General features: G+C 35.6%; 1 protein-coding gene across 2 annotated transcripts in view; it reads left to right on the plus strand.

The window, feature by feature from the left end:
- The window catches only part of LOC115448938 (UPF0518 protein GJ17503), a 32459-nt gene that overhangs the window by 1809 nt on the left and 10069 nt on the right, over nt 1-20581 (plus strand). For both annotated transcript variants that reach the window (XM_030176568.2, XM_030176569.2), the window contains exons 2-7: nt 1236-1399; nt 3116-3300; nt 17444-17513; nt 17881-17965; nt 18202-18310; nt 20248-20408. In XM_030176568.2, the coding sequence (XP_030032428.1) occupies nt 1253-1399; nt 3116-3300; nt 17444-17513; nt 17881-17965; nt 18202-18310; nt 20248-20408 (757 nt within the window). In that variant the 5' untranslated portion in view covers nt 1236-1252. The remainder of the gene's footprint in view (nt 1-1235; nt 1400-3115; nt 3301-17443; nt 17514-17880; nt 17966-18201; nt 18311-20247; nt 20409-20581) is intronic.

Consider the following 20581-nt stretch of genomic DNA (forward strand, 5'->3'; position numbering starts at 1 on the left):
TCCTTACAACACACAGTCAAGGATAAAATTTGTTTAAAGTTTGCAAAGCTTTTTCCTTAAGCGCTTTTTTTATTTGAACTAGTCAGTTATATGTGACTAATAATGTATTTAGTGAAAAGTTTTACCGAACAAAGTATTAGGTATTCTACAATGTTAAAATGGCTTTCATTGAATCATACATTGTAACAGGCTTTGCATAATGATGTGATATTTCAATTCATCATTAAGACTACTATATATGTTACTTTTGGGGACAAAAGAATAGAGGGTTTTCTTAAAAAATACATATATTTACTTGTGTTTTAAAATACGCAAGATAAACCAAGTTAACAAGATGTTTTCCTTTAAAAATTAAGTAGCTAACAAGTAACAATAAGAATGAATATAGCTAAAATGAGTGTAATTTTCATTACACATAAGAACCCATGTCAATATTTACATCACAGCTCTCAAACTATCACAAAGCTCATTCAGAAACTACACAATATGATATTGTAAAATGCATTGTACGCAACATTCATTAATTAGGTTTCACTAACATATTGTTTGGATTTTCACACACACACTGCTGATCTGATTGTGATGTTGTGTGCGGATTATACCATTCTGTATCTGGTGAAAGGGATTTTACAATAATTTGTTTATTTTAAATTTTGGATGGGATTTGTAATAAATTCATGTATAAAGATGATTTCTTTAGAATAGTGTTATTTTTGAGTGTTATGAAAAATTCATAGTGGAATAGTGATCTACATTTTATGTGCTATTTGTGGTGATATTTATGTCTCCATTTTTACATTAACATGTGAGAATATTTTTTTATTACTTTAAACTATAATACAATCTCTTTTCGCAACAAAGTGTTCTAACAAAATTCATACTATTCGTAGCAAACGAAAATGTAAAAGTGAACAAACGCCTTCTTACTTTTTATTAATGTGTATAGTATTCGTAAAAATATGTAACTTTACCGAAGTAAAGTTACATATTTTTACCAATAATGCGCATATCCCAAATAACACTCAACAATTGCTGGAAGATCGCCCAGACATTTGACTTTGACTCACTAGACATTTCTACCAATAATACTCTAGCTTTCCTACCATTCCTCACGTTGTAGAGTGCAAGCTGCGCATACGCATCCCGTGAATCCGAATGACACTTAACAATTGTAGATGATACGAACTTAGAAGCATGCCTCTGCCCCAAACCCGAATGACACAAAACAATTACAGATGACACCGACAACACGATGAGCTGGCTACGCAGCACGTCGCTGTCGCTGGCGCGGCAGCTGTCCCGCTCGCTGGACCCGCGCCACGACTACGAGCCGCACGCGTGCTACAACTCGTTCTGCAAGCATTGGCAGCAGGCGAACGATATCATTGTGAAATCACAGGTGAATATGATAGACAATAGAATTAGGATAGTCTGAGGAGAGGTAGATGGTATACTCAGTAGAAATAGATTTAATCAGGTCTTTTGTATCCGCCCGGATAGCCACTACCATACCATACTCAAGGTGTAAAAGACGCCACGATGGCCCACCTAAGTGTTATGCGTCACGGGATCAAGCTGCATGCATAAGCATTAAGCATACTCGGTTTCAAATTAGTCCATAATTGTATTTACTGGCGAGAAGTAATCTCTTGTCAGATCCCACTTCGGGTACTGTGAGGTGTTTCGTAGAGTGCCCTGGGTCGGATTAGTCTATGAAATACCCTTTTTATAGAAGAGGGAGTAAATAAGGGAGTGCGCCAAAGGTCGCTTATCATCGTCGCTTATAAACAGTCCACCTACAGGAGGGGAGTGTGGACCAATGGCTGGTCACTCATCATCGTCGCAGATAGACAGTCCACTTAAGAGAGGTGTACCGGCCGATTCAAACGGTTATGCGATTGAGTCTGTATGTTGGTTTTCTCTTCTTATAACCATGTGTTCAAGATTATTATTTATAATTTATTTGGGTGACCTAAAGCACAATAAACATTGGACTTTCTTCAAGAGTGCAACTAAACTGGAACCATTGCTCGATAGTCCTCCTTAAATACGACTTCTATTAAAATAAAACGTATTATGAACAAGATTTTATAAAATTTCACACGGGAAAATAGATAAACGGTGTCATTATCAGTAATTACCTGAGATGTACTTTCCTCCTCGACCTAACTCAAGGATCGCGCTGAGGTCGCCATGACGAGAAGCGTTATAATAACCTTACGAACTGTATATATCATAATATACTCGTTTGAAACATGACGATGCATATTTTCAAGGTTTAGGCCCGTCTTCTATTGGTCGTGATGTTCTATCAATCTTAGTTTGATTTTACGGCAATAGCTAATAGAAAGTATATAAAAAAAAAATAGCTTACGAACTTTATCGAGGTTTTTTGTATTCTAATTTTCTCTCGACGTTTCCAAAATTTTGCAGCCTTCATGGTCACGGAGCGGACTGAGGATCTACCTACATTTTGCAATTATACATTTTTCTTTTTAATTGCTAATGATGGTCCGATCTACGCAGAAAGATCTTATGAATCAAATACAAAAAAAAAAAACAAAAAATACGATTTTTTTTATGTCTAAAATTCGCGTTAATAAAAAAAAATCATGATGAGTTTATTGCATAAACCGTCAATCATGCACATGTGTCATTTCAGGTTGTGGTTTCACTACTCACCCGCAATTAAATAATAATTATGGATGAATTAGGAACAGCAACTGCGGAGATTATTTGGCCCTTGGAGATTCCGCGGGGTATTTGGGAACCAGTCGAGAATAATTCGTTTGGTGTGATTCGTTTAGATCAGCTAGAAAACTTTTAGAAGTCGAGTCCCGCGGGTGATTCCCTGTCAGCAATCATGACCAATAGGCTTCTGCAAATTTCAAAGCCTGCAGCACTTGCGGCATGTTGCATGCGTGTAGAATTGACATTCTTACCGCTATTGTGAATAAATCTGGGCGTTCTTGCCCAATATATTGCTGCAAGAAGCTTAATAGAAGCCAGCACGAAGGACGATATTCAGCATCTCTAAAAGTATTAAATATAGCCACGGCATTTCCAGCCATTTTGGCTACTGGAATTCCAAATTCAAATTTCATCGTGTTTTCAGCCACAACATCTGCACGACGACGTGCTAGGTGTGGTCAACCATCTGGAACAGCTGGCCACGCTCTTAGTGCTGGAAGCAAGAGCTAGGGAGATCAACACAGCGACAAGCCCGGCTGCCTGTCTCGAACACTTGCTCACGGAGAACTTGCTCGACAAGTTGTACGAGTGGGCGATATGTACTGGCAAGTAAGTGTTTTATGAAAATAAATAGTATCTTTGGAACCGACTTAAAAAGAGGTTCTTGTTTCGTCATTTTTTTTATAATATGGTTTTAAGGTGTATGCACCTACACCTGTGTAGCTATGTGGCTGCGCCCCACTCAATGTCATGGCCAATAAACCAGTTTGTCATTAGCAAGCAATCGTTTCACTTGTCTCTCCGTTCGGCTACGCAACAGTTTTGATTGATAATCTTGTGGCACTCTTACAATATCGCGTTTGATGATAAAGCGGCTGTCAAATATGGAAAAATCTGTGGGAATTAATCTACACACACATATTCCCGCTTTTTATTCCTGAAGGGAGAAGAAGGTGGCAGAGGCGCAAACTGGTTCTGCCACTTTCCGCCGTGTATTATCGGTAGCCCATTGCTATATCGATAACAAATTCCAGAACCCCGGGCTGATACTATGAATATCACTGCTGACTTCATAGTACTAACAGTAGACTCAACTGTAATTTAATGATAATTGTACACAATTAGGCAAGCAAAATTAGACCTACTGTCCAACACTTACAGTGACAATTGTTTGTTTTCGAAAACAAAATCAAACCCATCAACATAAACACGTGATTGTGTCTCACTGTCGAATAGATTTTATTGTCCATTGATAAACTAATAGTTTGGAAAGCGATGATTCATTTTGACATCATCGCATTCCGTCTTCAAGGACGGTGCGAAATATCGTCTAGGTGCAAAGTTTCGATAATATTACAGTGATAAAAACTGTACGGATCTGAACAGCTGTGTGTAGTTTTAGAGGATCGGTCTGAATCTTGAGTGCGCGGGCAAAGGATTTTGTGTTTTCCGATCGCAATCTTAAGGCTGTATATTATGTGCATCTCAGTTTCGCTCTGAAGTGCGATATTAGCTGAGACGCTGTTAATTTAAAGTGTCTTTATACGTGCACGGGTGTGACCCCACTGCACCTGATGGTAAGTGGAGTGGGGTGCAATAGAACGTCGACTGACCAGAGATGATTACCCTTCGGCAGTCGACACAATTTTGCCGGCCTGTTGGATCCAGTTAAATGGCGTCGTAAGATCGTCGCTATTTAATAAACAGATCTGAACATCATCTCAAACGATATCTTAAGTCACACCTTGTCGCATTCTGACAGTTAAGTGCTCTTCACTAAATAATGCCGATTCAGCTGAGAGCAAGCTCTTAAATAATAACTTAAGCTTTGATTTTTAAATAAATCATTACGTCAAATGCCAACTTGAGATTCTTTTTAAAAATGAACATTTCTAGAATGAACTGATTAACAACAGGTCATTTATAAGTAGGTATGTCAAAAAAGCTTTGTTGATCCATTTTCGTGATGGATGGAAAGGAGAGATTGGAATTGTTTATTGATATCAGTGTTTACTATGCGTTACATATTTGGGAGTTACGGAGTGACTTTCTTAAGTATTTCCTTGTCTAACTTTGTTCGAGGCTCCGCCTGCTTGGAAATCTTAGACCGGAATAAAATACCCGCTGTAGGCACATTTTTCTAGGAAAAAATAGCTCGTAATTCTGTTAATTCAGGACTTGGTCTATCTATGGTAAAGTTTATCCAAAATTATTTGGCAGTTCATATTTTTATTTTTCCTAAATATCTAATATAATATTATTTTAATTTGTTATTTCAGATGCAACAATTGTATTATGACCATTATATAGACAATGCGTGATAACTTTACTAAAGGCGGTTAATCAGAAAATTCTACGCTTCTTATCTAAAAGTTCACGAGAGTGTCATGTTTTGTAACGTTATTTAGATATGCTGTTTATAATATATCATTGCGAGATTACCCAACTAGGAATATTTCTTAATTTCTCTATTTTTAACCGACTTCAAAAAAAGGATGAGGTGCGACTTTGTATTGTTTTATGTTTGTTACTTTAGAAATTTTGACTGATTGAACCGATTTTGATGATTATTTTTTTGTTTGAATGTTAGTGCTTTGTGTGTGGTCCCATATAAATTCTTTGTTGTTGGACCCTTGACTTCGGAGATATATCACAAATCTCTTAAAATGATGCTGTCAACGTATGCTGATTTACTAGCATAGAAGAGCAAAACTAAAATCTTTTTAATAAAAACTTATACCGCCTTCAAAAACCACTAAAACTTGGTAACCAGTATATACGTAATGTTAAATATTTTTTAAAGTTTTTAGTGTACATATGTGTGGGAATGGAACGTTAGTGTGATGCTTGGAATGGAATGTAAAGTGTGTGAGCGAGATGAAAAGAGAGAAGTGTGAATGAGACGAGTTTTGGAAACAACAGAGTAAAGACGCCAGACAGAAAAAATATGAAAATGAAATTAACTTGAAAAGTAAAGTTTTATTTTTTAAAAAATCCCACATAGGTATGTATGTATGGATGAAATCTGAGTGAGATAAAAATATGTTGCTGTTTCTGAGCCCCTTTAATTACATAGGCGGTCTACATAAACTAAATTAAATTATCATTGCATGCTTCGTGCTCACCTAGTTAAATCAACTGACTAAACTCTACTGTTGTTTGATCAGTTGCTTGCTTTTCTTAGTTCGCTGGTGTTAGGATATATTTTATATCCGCTCGGATAGCTAACACCGTTCACAAAGTGTTAAAACACGCCATAGTGCCTCACGTTAGTGTGTCGCGTTCTGCGATCAGACTGTGTATATCCGGTTCCAACAGGCCGGCATAATTGTGGCGACTGGCGAGGGGTAATCATCTCTCGTTAGTCGACATTCTATTGGACACCAATCCACTTACCATCAGGTGCAGTGTGGTCACTTAGCCGTGTATGTGTAAAAAATAAATCTACCTAAATTACAAATATCCTTGAGAAGCGTCTATAATATAGTATTTGAAATATTTTATCATTCAGTCGCTATAAGGAAAAAGTAACCGAGTAATTTGTAAATTCAAATTGGAAAACCTAATCTTTTTTCGCGTTGCAGAGATTCTGCAATTTCTGTCCGATAGGCTCGCTCCCTGTCACATCATGAGACGAAACTTATACAGCTCAATATGGTTATTCTGGTTGCTTTTCTGCTTACCCCTTTAATAATAAAGTCGTTACGTGCGTGCAAACATAAAAGTATACAAAACATTGTATAGAACCTATCAACTTCCTATTTGATTGTAACATCTCGCGGCGCGGAAGACAGTATCGCGAGCTTCCTGCATGATTCAGTTGCCACTTGTAAACAATGCGTTATTTATAATAAAAAACTATCAATTAACATTGTAAATCAGTGTTGTAATAATTTTACTATTTGTTTCTAAGTCAAAGAATTTCAGTCAGATAAATAAACGGAAATAATTTGAAGAAGGCGACCAAGATAATCTAAACGAATATCATGGTAAACAATTTAAGAACACGAAAAAAATACAGACAGAGATATACGTATGGGTTGACTACAGAACCTCTTTTTTAAGTAGGTTATATATGGCACTACTAACAAGTATTCAAGTATAGGTAAATAACTAAATATAGCAACATAACTGAAGCCGATGAGCTTGGACGTGTTGTGACGTCATTCCCTCTTGCAGATTTAAACTTGAAATAACAAATCAGTCTAATAATAGAGGACATTTTTCCTGTAAATTTTATTTATGAATATTGTAAGAAAAAATGGGTTCCAAATAAAATTCAACTTACTGAGAAACTATAAAATAGGTAATGAATATGTTTGAGTTATTTATCAATATTGTACGAAAAAATTACTTCCAAATAAAACTCAACTAATTGAGGAACTATAAAATAGGTAATGAATATGTTTGAGTAATAAATTATAAGATATCGCAAGTTATTAATACCACGTGACGAAACAATGGTCTTAAATGCTAATCATCTAATGCCCTAATTATCACGGAATTAGTATTACTAAATATTGCTTGCAGCTAAAAAATCGTTCTAAGAATAAATCTCCCACTGTACACTGACCCTAGAAAAAAAGTAGTCTGATTTTATGTTAATCTATAACTTGGTCTGTATGCTAGTGGTGTCTATATAACCCGATTTCTACCGGCTTCCTTTTATGTAGAATCATAATCATCATTAGAATGATTTGCAGATCGCATTAATGCATATTAGTACCTTTATGTTGTGTCGGGGTCAATTTCGAAAAATATCACCTTTCGCTACTGCTATGTGCCGAATTCCACTCAATTCCATGCAGCGTTTCTAACAAGCATCCTAAAATCTTCGCAGTGTCATTATAATGAGTTGACTTTCGTGACACAGAGGATTATTAAAACAGATTTTACAATCAGTTTAGAATTGACCTAAAATCGTAGTCAAAATATGGCACCGCGTGTGCGTACGATATGAACATTAGGCTATTTTGACCTAACCCGTTAATCATTCATGATTTCTAAGTTAGGTACAAAGTGGTAAACTTTTCCTTATTCGCATCATAAATCTGTGTTTCATAATAAACAAAAATAATCATCTGTAGTAAAACCTAAATAAGGATAATGTAGTTATTTTTTTATTTATCTAACTCGCTGCTTATCATATGGGGTCCGCTGAATTTTCAAATTTCTGTCACTATTGCCTTGTGCAATACTCAAATAGAAATTTGCAATGATTTTGGCTTTGTCGACTATTTAGAATTAAAAAAAAACATGAATTTGCATTGAGATGCACTTATAAATAACAAAATAATATCAATGACGTCACTTTCATTCGGACGTTTGTGCGCGAGAGAGATAGCAAGATCTATAATAATTGGTGTCACATTTTACAACGAATGTTAGTACTGTTTTCGCTGAAACGTATTTTTCGTATCGTTCGTCGCGCGTATATAATAAACTACTATCTAAATGAAAAAGGAAAGAAGGCCATATTGCGTGTGCAGTTATAATTTACTACGCTAAGGGCCACTTTCGCAAGTTTCACGTAAAATTTATTTGACAGTTATCGTATTAATTAGCTATTACTGACTACATATTACTCGTTTTAATAGCATTTGTTTGGGAGCATAGATTCGAGTGTGGCTTTTTTATTTGGTCGGTTTATACATTTACGTATGAGACGAGTAGCAATTAATTACAAGTTGTGAAACAGGTCCTAAATAAAGTTGCTTACTATTCTATTTACTAGCCTATTGTAATAATACTAGTAGAGCATCGTCTTCCTTCTATTCCATTCAAATGAATTGATTACTTCCACTTTTTATTGTCCAAGAGCGCCTTAATCGTTCGCGGACATTCAGTGCATTGTCAAGATTAAGTGATGTGTATAGTTGTAATTCATTGCGTTTAAAGTATATGTTGGTGTATAAGTACAGTTTAATAAGTGGCTGTACATTGAAAAGTACAGTCTGTTAGTAAAGTTAATTGATTATCGTGACTACGGATATCGATGAAAACTTTTACGTATGTCTGATGTAGACTTTTACGGATGTCGATTTAGACTTTTACGGATATCAATGCAATTTTTTACGGATATCGATGCGACCTTTTTTTATTCGTGTTCGCCAGTAAAAGAACTAAACAAAAAACAATATCTAAAATCATACCACCCAGTTACAGCCTACCTGTTGAGGTTGGCTGTAACATTCAATATTATATCGGATATAATTTAGATTATAGATAATAAGCAAAGAATAATTCCACTGTGAAGGTTATGAATATGCCAGAAAACTCATGAATAAAGAGTAGGTAATTAATAGACTTAATTACCTACTTTTTATATTTACTGGAAATAGGACCGGCATGGACGTAAAAATAAAGATTGCGAAATAAATGTCCAATTAAATAAATTGATACCGAAATACCTAAGGTGGCTACTCTTATTTTAGGCTTTATTTTCGGACCATAATACATAATATTAAAATTATGCGTAGGTGGAAACATTATTTTATGCATGTTCTACTGAATTTTAACATAATATAAGGGAACTATTGTTCCACTTAAGTAGATTTTAAAGATGTTTTATAAAGAAATAAAATTATTTTATGGATTGTTACGCGGTGTTTTATATAATTTTCTCCCGACGTTTCGTTCGTACGTTTGATGTTTGATAGAGGTAAACTCAGTAACCGCTGATTATATTTTAATGGAATTTGTCACACGGATAGACTACGTGTTAAGTGCACTCTACACACTGGTCGGAACATCTCAATTTTGGGTCCCGCCGAGACAGGACGAGAAAGTGACTCTCCAAATTCTTGCTCTCGCAGTTGTTCGTTCAGTATTTATGCAAGATAGATGTGTTAGAAACATCTGTTGCTATATCATTATGTGCTACAGTATATTACAATTGTTTGATAATTCAAGAAAAATAAAACAAAACACGACAGCCCTTTGATTCGAGTCCGAAATATCGACACGTGGAGATCACACGAACATAGACGAGACTTAATAAATATGATTTCTATACTTTCGTATTTGTCTGTTCTCGTGTAGTTATGGCAAGAATGTGGAGTGGGCTTTAGGTTAAATTTATATCTTCGGCGGAATTTTAATTGGCGTACTAGTACGGGTTCGAATCCCGGGTCGGGCTAAAATAATTATGACTGGGTTTATCCATCTTAAAAAATTACTCAGTCGCAGTTCGGACTCAGGAAGTAAGCGGTAGGATACCCCCGTGCCTCGGAAAGCATGTAAAGCCGTTGGTCTTGCGCCTGATCTCTCTGGCCATCTCACCGGACTATAAGAGTGAAGGAACAGAAGTGCACCAGTGTATGCATCCACTTGCACACTGTAATATCTCCTGCGTACTTGGCTGACCTCCGTTGTGATTAGCCGCCGTGGCCGAAATTCGGTTAGGTAGGAATCAGGTCAAATTATCACAACACCCCAAACAAAAGAAATCAGAATAATAATAAAAACCGTAACGTTGATAAGCGAACCGATACAGTGCTATCGTATTCATAATGAACACATTGTGATTATCGCTTCGCCCAATAAGTCAATCAACAAAGGACTCGATAACGGTATTAATAATGGCGAATCGCGTATGATTGTTAATTTAATATTTTTTATTGGAGTATTATTGGGTAATGTGACTCTATTTAGGCTTAATTAGATGGGTTAGTGATAATATGATGCTAAGTAATAATTTGATTTCTTTTTTATTATTTTGAATGATGAGACGAGTTTGCCGTTCGCCTGATGGTAAGCGATACGACCGCCGATAAACAGTAGAAACACCATCCAACACCTTGAATTATAAAGTATTGTTTGGTATTCCACTGCTCTCGCTAACCTAAGACATGAGATATTAAGTCTGTTTATGTCCAGTAGTTACACTGGCTACCATGTCTTTCAAACCGGAACACAACAGTGACTTCACGCTGTTGATTAACGATTGATTTTTCACGAAATAATTATTGTCAAGGGATTAGTCTTGTAATTGCGACCACATAATTGCTTTAATAATTTATTCGACGTCGTATATGATTCGCATTCATAACGGTCAGTGCATAGTACCGGCTGTGAATTACGTATGTCCCTAGTAAGGATACACAAGGTCGACGTTACGAGTAGTGCGTAGTATGTGCTATTTATAGTAGTACAGTTTAGACTGAAAAGGTCGTAAGATTTTATGGGTTTTGGTGCATGCATTGCAAGTATAATGTTGATTAGTCTATTTAGCTAGTTTCTGGAAACCATGTCACACTATTTAGTGGTTTCTATGTCCCCAGAAATAATCGCATGCTCCGGTAATACGGTGTCGATTCCACGATGTGACGTCATACGTCTGTAAACACTAACCATATTAGTAGCGATGACAGTAGATGTTTACAAATGTGACGTCATCGCAAATTTCGCCAGTCGAAACCATTTACGATCACGTGGTTCCAGGTAAAAATAAATTAATTGAGTTTACATTTATTCATAAAAATATTCCATAATTTCTTTTAAATGTTATTGTTAATTGATTTTATAGTCCATAATCTATGCGAATGACAATTAATTAGTCATTATTTTGCACACGATCATAATATAGCCTATTATAATAAAATACATTTCTACGTGCAGGATTCAAACATACCTTCTTGTATATTTAGCAGTGGTCAAGGGTACAATTTCTTGAAAGGGAACCCGACACAACATAGTAATAACGGTACTAAAAAAAGGAGAAAAACCTTTAAAATAAAGAGAATTGACAAGGTACTAATGTACATAAATGCGGTCTGCAAGTAGTTTTAATGATAATTCGATTTTACATAAATTACGAAGGGGAAGCCGGTAAGAATCGGATTAAATGGACGACGACACTGATATTTAGGTCGTAATCGCCCAATACTATCAAATGTTGCTATCAACAAGAATTATTTGGTCCCTAGTTTTAATATAATTATTCGGCTACAAACTTGCTAATGTCGACTGATAACTTGCTTGATTGACACATATGTCATCACGTATCATTAATTGTCTTGTACATGTACTTAGTCACACGTTTTACGTAAATTTGTATTAGTCATTCATATATTTCACGGAATCGTCTGCTAATGACCATCGAAGTATTGTGTCGAGTTGTTGCATGGTGTGAGATGTGAACCGGTGATTCTTAGCTCCCAAATGGCTTTATGCATAGTAATAACTATTGAAATAAAACTATTTTGCGGATTTTATCGCGGTTTTTTATATTATAATCTTCTCCCGATGTTTCGAAGACTGCCACCTTCGTGGTCACGGAGCGTACTCTCTCTCGGGGCCGTTTCAGCGTTGTCAGTAAAAAAAAAAAATAATCCCGATAAATAATACATAAATAAAGAGAAGATTCTGTATTATTGATTTTTCTAATTTTTACCAACATTTATATTTAATGACATTTTGTCAACATTAATAAAACAATTAAAACAGGACATCTGGCCTTGTAATAGTGCGTCAAAGATTCAACGAATCATTTATCGATAGCACGTGAGTAATAAAGTTTATTTTAGTTTGCGTGATGTAATAAATATACGTAATGAATATACCTTTCTTATACAAACGATTACTATGCTTTTATAACCGACAACTCACGCATATGTTTCCTGTAATGAAATACAAATCTATGCATAAATAAATAAATAAATAAGCCTTTATTTCTACTACTTAAATACATTTCATAGGACTTAATATACTTTACATTATTGTTACACCTTCACGTAGTAGTCGCCCCCTCGGCGTAGGCCTCCCCCATCGACTTCCACAGCTTCCTATCTCTTGCTTTCGTCATCCAGTCTGGTCCTGCTAACTTCAAGAAAATATCTTTCCATCTCCTTATTGGGCGACCCTTACCTCTCGTATTATTTCGTGGTATCCATTCCGTTATAATTTTTGCCCATCTATTATTTGCCATCCTACAAATATGTCCTGCCCATTTCCACTTTAAAGATCGTATCACTTTTATCACACTAATTAGTTTGGTTTTTTCTCGTATCGTTGTATTGTTGATTTTTTCTTTTTGTTTTATTCCCAACATACTTCTTTCCATTTTTCTTTGGCAGATAGCTAGTCTATTTTCATGTTCTTTCTTTAATGACCAGGTTTGGCAACCATATGTCAAGCATGGCAGTATTGATATCTCATATAGCTTTTTCTTTGTACATATATTTATTTGTTTGTTTTTCATTATCTCTCTCATGCTCCAATATTTCTTCCATGCCGTAGCTATTCTCCTTTGTATTTCATTGTTGGTATAGTTCTTAAATGAGACTACTTGTCCGAGGTACACGTATTCGTCAACATATTCTATGCTTTCGCCCTTTACGGTTACAGTGTTTCTAATACCATTTGTAAGAATTTTAGTTTTTTCTGCATTAAGGGCTAAACCCACTTTTGTGCAAATCTATGCATAAGGATATTTTAATAACTACAGTATAATCCGTTTATTATGACTCTGCCTATATTGACCAACCTCTTATTATGACGTAATTACACTACGAAGTTTGGTTTTCATATAAGATTCTTTATAAAAAAGTCGGATATAATGACTTCCCTTACAGTGACATGTCGCTTATTGTGACCCCTTTTAATAAATTATGTCCGATTATAATGACCGACATGATTCTTTACGCCTTCGGTAATGTTCGTTGATGCCCGACGACGTTCGGCACGTGGTTCGTTTTTATTTTGAATCTCAGTGATGGGGAAGAAGAAGTCGAGGAAGAACCATTACCTACCGCAGAAGAGGCATTAAAAGCTGCACAATTATTATCCTGATTTGTTCATAGCAATATTGAAAACGATAATTTGACCATAGCGATGTCTTCTATACACAATAGTATTAGAGACTGTTTTTACAATAAAATAAAAAAAACAAAAGCAGACAAAAATTACAGATTACTTATATTAAAAAAATACAACTTTTATGTACATACATACATACATACATTTTATAAGTTACTATGTTTCTCTATTAAAGTACTTAAATACATGCATACCATTTACAAAAAAATGTTTTTTTTTCACAAAACGCTTTGTATGACGTCCGCTTATTATGACGTGTTTGTCAATTCCTTTCGATGTCATTATAAACGGATTCGACTGTATTTATTTCGGGGTTTTTATCCAATAGGAATAATAGGTTATATTATGACATGCCAGCTGATTTAATGCTCATAAATACTCTATCATTAGACCAGCTAGCTCTTAGAGAATTACTCTAGTGGTTCCCAAAGTTGATTATACAGCGTCCCACCTAATTTCCAAATCAGCTCAACTATTTGTTTCCATAAAATGAGCAAATTTCATTAATTACTATTGAATGAAATTAGTGTTGTTGCAATGAGACTGATGTATTTGTCTCCTATATTTATAGATTCAGCATTAAATTGACTTTTGATCACTTTGAACGTTCGACATGGCCGTCCAGCGATTGGCTCGGTCGGTCGACGTATCGACTTTGAACCTTATTCTATACTAGCTTTTCCCGCGGCTCCGCCCGCGTTATAAAGTTTTTCAGGCTAAAGTTTTTCGTTATGAAAGTAGTCGTTTCCCGGGACCCTATGTTCTTCCCGGGGTTCCAAACTGTCCCCATACCAAATTTCATCTTAATACGTTGGGTAGTTTTTGAGTTCAACACGTTCAGGCGGACAGATGCAGCGGGGGACTTTGTTTTATATTTTTTAGAACTTTTTAAGAGGAACAATCCCGTCATACATCATTGTTGCATAACTTTAACCGTTTACGCAGCGCACGCAACGGAAGCTCTCAAAACTAATAAATTGTCCCCGTTTTTGCAACATGTTTCATTACTGCTCCGCTCCTATTGTTCATAGCGTGATGATATATAACTAAGAGCACTCCACAAACAAAGGGCTATTCAACACAAAAAGAATTTTTCAGTTCGAATCGGTAGTTCCTGAGATTAGCCATTACTGCTCCGCTCCTATTGGGTATAGCGTGATGATATATAGCCTATAGCACTCCACGAACAAAGGGCTATCCAACGCAAAAAAAAATTTTCAGTTTGGACCGGTAGTTCCTGAGATAAGCCATTACTGCTCCGCTCCTATTAGGTATAGCGTGATGATATATAGCCTATAGCACTCCACGAACAAAGGGCTATCCAACGCAAAAAGAATTTTTCAGTTTGGACCGGTAGTTCCTGAGATTAGCCATTACTGCTCCGCTCCTATTAGGTATAGCGTGATGATATATAGCCTATAGTACTCCACGAACAAAGGGCTATCCAACGCCAGAAGAATTTTTCAGTTTGGACCGGTAGTTCCTGAGATCAGCCATTACTGCTCTGCTCCTATTGGGTATAGCGTGATGATATATAGCCTATAGCACTCCACGAACAAAGGGCTATCCAACGCAAAAAGAATTTTTCAGTTTGGACCGGTAGTTCCTGAGATTAGCGCGTTCAAACAAACAAACAAACAAACAAACAAACTCTTCAGCTTTATATAATAGTATAGATGCTACAACTTATTTTGATAGACCGGAAGAGGTACGTAACGCACCGCGTCGTGTTTAGGAAAATAGGTATTGCCATAAAGCGTACCAATCTACGGCAATTTCTAATAAATTAATTAATAATCTAAAGCAATTGAGTTTACACTGTCATAGAGAATAAGGTTTGTTAAAGCCCAAACATTCTCGTGACCCTCCAGCGCGCTGCGACCCAGCTTTTCGACTCGGTTTGGGAAATGCTGCTCTACACGGCAGTGGCGAAGGGTGAAATTTTTCAAAAGGTAACCCGGTGTAAAAAAAAATTGGCGTCAGTTAAGATATCGGAGGCAATTTATCGGAAAACAAAAACTAAGACAACGGATTAGTCTTGATTCGAAATCAACAAACGTTGACATACATACTAAATTACCTATTATGCGTAAATAATTGAAACATTCATAAAATCGAACAATAAACGAAGATAATTCTCGATCCATTTATCAAAATATAAGTACTTACCTATTAATTTGTTATAACAGCAACAAAAGTAAGTATTAAAATTATAACCATACTACCTACCTATAAGTATCTGTTTATTTTCAAAATAAAACTAAAAATGTAATAGAAATAGGTATCACGATCGCCAAACAGACCAACAGTTTAAGTCTACCTACATGATAGTTTATCATATAATTATCAATTTAAATTATAATCAAGAAAGGTTATTCGTTAACTTTTGATTGTATCGTGGTGCTACTTTAAATTCAGTAAAATATCATATTAATTTTCTTCTAACAAACATTTTGTGTCTAAAATCGAAAACTTTCAGATCTTCTTCAAATATTTTACCATCTAAATACTAATATGTGAAATCACCGACTAATAATATACTTACGTAAAGGTAGACATTATACTGATCACAGGTAGTTAATTCCATCATAATACACTTTTATTTGTAGTTTCTAAATAAACAAAGCGCTGGTAACTAAATATCACAGATGACAATTTACAAAACACCGCAACTTGGTAGCATAATAAATTATGACGTTTTAAGGACGTAAAAGCGACAACTATACAAAGTCGGTTAACGTGAAGCCGAACTAGCTCGGGTTACCTTTGCCCATATCTTCCGCGCGATTTCGACAAACACTGGCATAGAAAGTCATAGAAAGTGCTGCCATCTATATTAAAAAACATACTACGACATTAAGCCGCTTGACAGCGGGTTACCTTTGCCTGTGGCGTCACAATTTCACTTAGGTAACGGAATTTTTGGGGAACTAAATACAAGGTGCGCCATCTAACGTTAATTAAAATAAGTAATTGATATCGATTAAATTAACAAACAACGGGCTAATGGCCGATAGATGTCATTATCAATTATAATTAATAAGTTAAGCTATTATAATTATTGTCCATTGTCTGATATGTTGTAAATTTATATTTGCCTATTAAATATATTGTTTAGTATCACCGAAAACCTAAAAGGGAAGCCGGTGGGAATCGGCTTGTATGGACGCTTCGCCACTGCTACACGGTTCATTTTAAGTATAACATGCCCTTTAGTAGGCAATTAGGGTATGATTATATTTGGGTCTTCATGATACAGGCTTGTCTGAACACCAAAGAATATGACAATTTTAGATTTAATCATTCAAAATAAATTTCATGCTTACCCCTTTTCGGAGTACGTTGAAGTAACAAATCGTATTTTCGCCAGAAATTTTATAAGAATAAGTCAATATTTTCGTCAGTTCATCGACTTATTATTTTTAAAATGTCCAACGGCCTCCCGAAATTTACGAGATCACATGACTCTACTAATAGAGCGTGAAACGTTAAATATATTGGCAAGGCTGAACGATCAAAATTCGATACGAGTGGTGGCGTATGGCTGGATATTGAGTTACCTACTTCCAGTGTTATGTATGCAAGTTGCAATACTGATGATTTGTCGCAACTATGTGATGTAGAGTGTATATAATACCCTAAAAATGAAAAAAAAAAAAGATAACTTTTAAGGACTGTAGGACCTCAATAAATATTTTAAGCGAACAATAATTTGATTAATTGAACAAGTTATGGATTTATAAAAAGTATTACTTATTGATAAATGGGTAAAAAAAATGTTGAATCCAAAATGTCGACTTACAGTTCTTTTAACGCTGTTTTTCTACGCAACATGCACATGATATTAGTCATTCAAATAGTTAATGAAAATTCATTTTAAATAATATAGTTTAATCTTATTATTGGTTATAATATTGTTGATTTTTTGTTACAGATATGAAAATGCTGTCCGATTGGAACAGCTCAAGCTATTCGGAATTCTCGTCAGCCATTACAGTACACAGGTAAGAGTAATCTAATATCACTATCAATATCACTTCCCGACCCGGGATTTGCATCGGAAACATCAGAGCGGGCGAGCGAGCACGCATAACATCTGAAAGAAAGAAAGAAAGAAAAGAAATTTATTTTGCAACAAACACAAGTTACATAAACATAACAGACAAACAAACGAAACATACAAAAAACACATTAAAACTACGTTTGTCATAAAAAAGGCACCAACTCAGCAATATGCTGACAGTGAACCCAGCGCTGATCTTCCGTTGGTCACATCTATGCCACTGAGTGTCATTTGTTTACATTTAGGAAATATTTCCGCTAAAGAATTGTTCTCTAACGTAGGTGTAATTTTTTTTTTAAATATTGCAGGTGATCGCAGCGGAGCCGTTCCTCAGGCCGCTGTTGAAATTGCTCAGCAGTTTTAGAAATGAACTACCACCGCCCAACTTGGAAAGTGAGTCAAGTTTAATTTATTCAGACAAGTCTACATTTGGAAATTAAAAATGAATCCCCCTGTATATAGTTTAGATATCATGTCAATATTGCAGCACCTTGTATACAGTGTTAGTTTAGTGGACAATTAAATCCAAATTGTGTCATCATTTTTCGATTAGACTACAGAGATTATATTGTTACAATGAGTGATACTGACGGCTTGTTTCAATATATTAATGGTAGTTTCGTTTCCAGGTCAACTAGTTAAAGTGCTGAATCAAATATGCGTGGCTCTGATGCAGAACACGAGGTTCATAGATCTGTTCTTCCTTACGACGCATACGCAGAACGGATCACAAGCTGAGTGAGTGTTAAATAAATACAACCACTGAACATAATAACTACTGGACATAATAAGACTTAAAATCTCATGTCTCAGGATGGTGAGCGCAGTCGAATACCAAACAATACTTTGTAATTCAAGGTGTTGGATGGTGTTTCTACTGTTTATGGGCGGTCGTATCGCTTACCATCAGGCGAACGGCAAGCTCGTCTCGTCATTCAAAGCAATAAATAAAACCTAATAAAATAAATGAGAAATTATGTGAAGATGTTTGTTTGTTAGATATCGCTGAATGGATTTGGATGAAATTTAGCACACAGATAGTCAATGTCTTGAATTAACATAGGAAAATAAACAGTGGGAGCTAAATTTCGCAAAAGGTTCTTGACATTTCTTTCCTTAAATTAATTGGTATTAACTAAAACATACTGCAATTATATGGCCTATTACATGCTGTGATTACTTCAGTATGGCATTTAGCTTGATTTATATATGTATAACCTTTTTGTTTTTTGTAGATATTTCAATGTGACAATTGTTGATAACGCAAATATATAAAAAAAATTACGTCAAAAACTTCAACAGATGAACCATATGCTCTTTTGCCCCTATAATAAAAAAAGCTTACAAATGACGTATCTTGACTCGTTAATTTTCTATATCGGATTGAAGATTAAGATCGGGATAGTTTTGTAATCGGCCGTATGCCTTCCTCAAGTAATCGGATACTGTTAACCGGTTACGGATGAACGCGCGTATCGGTTAACACGTTGCGTGTCAGTAGCACGCGTTTGCGTGTCGCATTACTTATGAACTATGAACGTTTCTTGTATAGGATTAGGAGAGGAAATTTCGACGAGTGGAATTGTGGAATTAAATTTGTATTGAAAAATGGCGATGCGACTCGAGTGCCAAATATTATCTAAATTCGTTCAGTTGTTAAAATAAAAAAAAAATCATCCGGCGACAGTACAATTGACAACATTTTAAAATGTAAACGTGCCTAAAATAAAAATAGTTTCTTATTTTTTCTACTCTGAGTTCGATTATGTATTTTTAATATTTTTTTAATACTTAATTTCAAAGGTAAACATTAAAAACCGAAAAATGCTTGATGAGGTCACACATACAGTTGAATGAAGTTGTTCCTTGGTCCACCTTACTTTGTATTTAAAAAAACTAAGACACCGTTATTTGTCAATGTCAAATGTAGGTCCGTCACAGCTGTCACTTTTAAAGAGAGAGAGAGAGAAACAAAAAAACTGTCACTTCACTTCTTTTTTGCTGCAAAGCAAAGGTCATTACGTCTTGAACCTTATATGTCACGTCATTTGGTGCTTACATCGTTTTAGAATAAAACAAAATTCAAAGTGAAAATCATGAATGAAAATATCTGAATTTTAATAAAAGAAAAAATATGGGTCTCATAATTTTAGATCTAGTTTCATAAAATATAAACATTTGAGTATGTTGAAAAAATTAAATGTTGTCAATAGGGGACCGGCCTATGCTTGAATTTGTACATTATTCTATATGTAATGGTTAATAATACGAAAATGAAGCACTCCTGCGAAAACTGCGTAAAAATTGGTTAAAAAATGAGCGAGTAATTGATATTTAAAATATTGTAATGTGCAGAAGTGGGCGCGATGTGGGGATATCGCTTCATCTCTTTTTTTCGCACGCGTCGTAATTGCCGATGACGTCACATGTGGGTATTTCGTCTCTTTTCTGTTTCTTGTTAATTACCCCTTCTGCCAAAATTCAAAGACTTGTAACTTGTTGATTTTTTACCGGATTTTAATAATTCCTTCTGTGTTATAATTTATATTATGTAAATATTTGATACTAGTTAAAAACAAAAATGAGTCTGGTACCCTATCGGGAGTGGAACGGACTGCCGAGACGAATAAAACACTCAATCGAAAATATAAATAAAATAATGATTGTGTGTGCAGGTTCATAATAGTGCGGCTGCTGCTGTCGTCGGTGCACCGCGAGGGCGGCGCGGGCGCGGCGGCGCGCGACGCGCTGTTGCTGTGCGCCAAGATGTCGGCGCGCTGCGCCCCGCTCGCCGACTTCATGCTCGCCGGCAACACCTGCCCCGTGCTGGCCACCGGTCAGTACCCTCGCGCTTAGTGGATGGAGAATGGTTGCTCGGTGGTAGTAAAAAAAAACAACCGTATTGTGACATCGTCTGTATTCCTTTATCTAAATACCCTTTTACTCCAATGTACGGTTTGCAACACAAATATTCAAACATTCTGCGAAAAAAAATTTTTTTAGTTGTCA

Source organism: Manduca sexta, chromosome 6, assembly GCF_014839805.1.
Source record: "Manduca sexta isolate Smith_Timp_Sample1 chromosome 6, JHU_Msex_v1.0, whole genome shotgun sequence".
Taxonomy (NCBI): Eukaryota; Metazoa; Arthropoda; class Insecta; order Lepidoptera; family Sphingidae; genus Manduca; species Manduca sexta.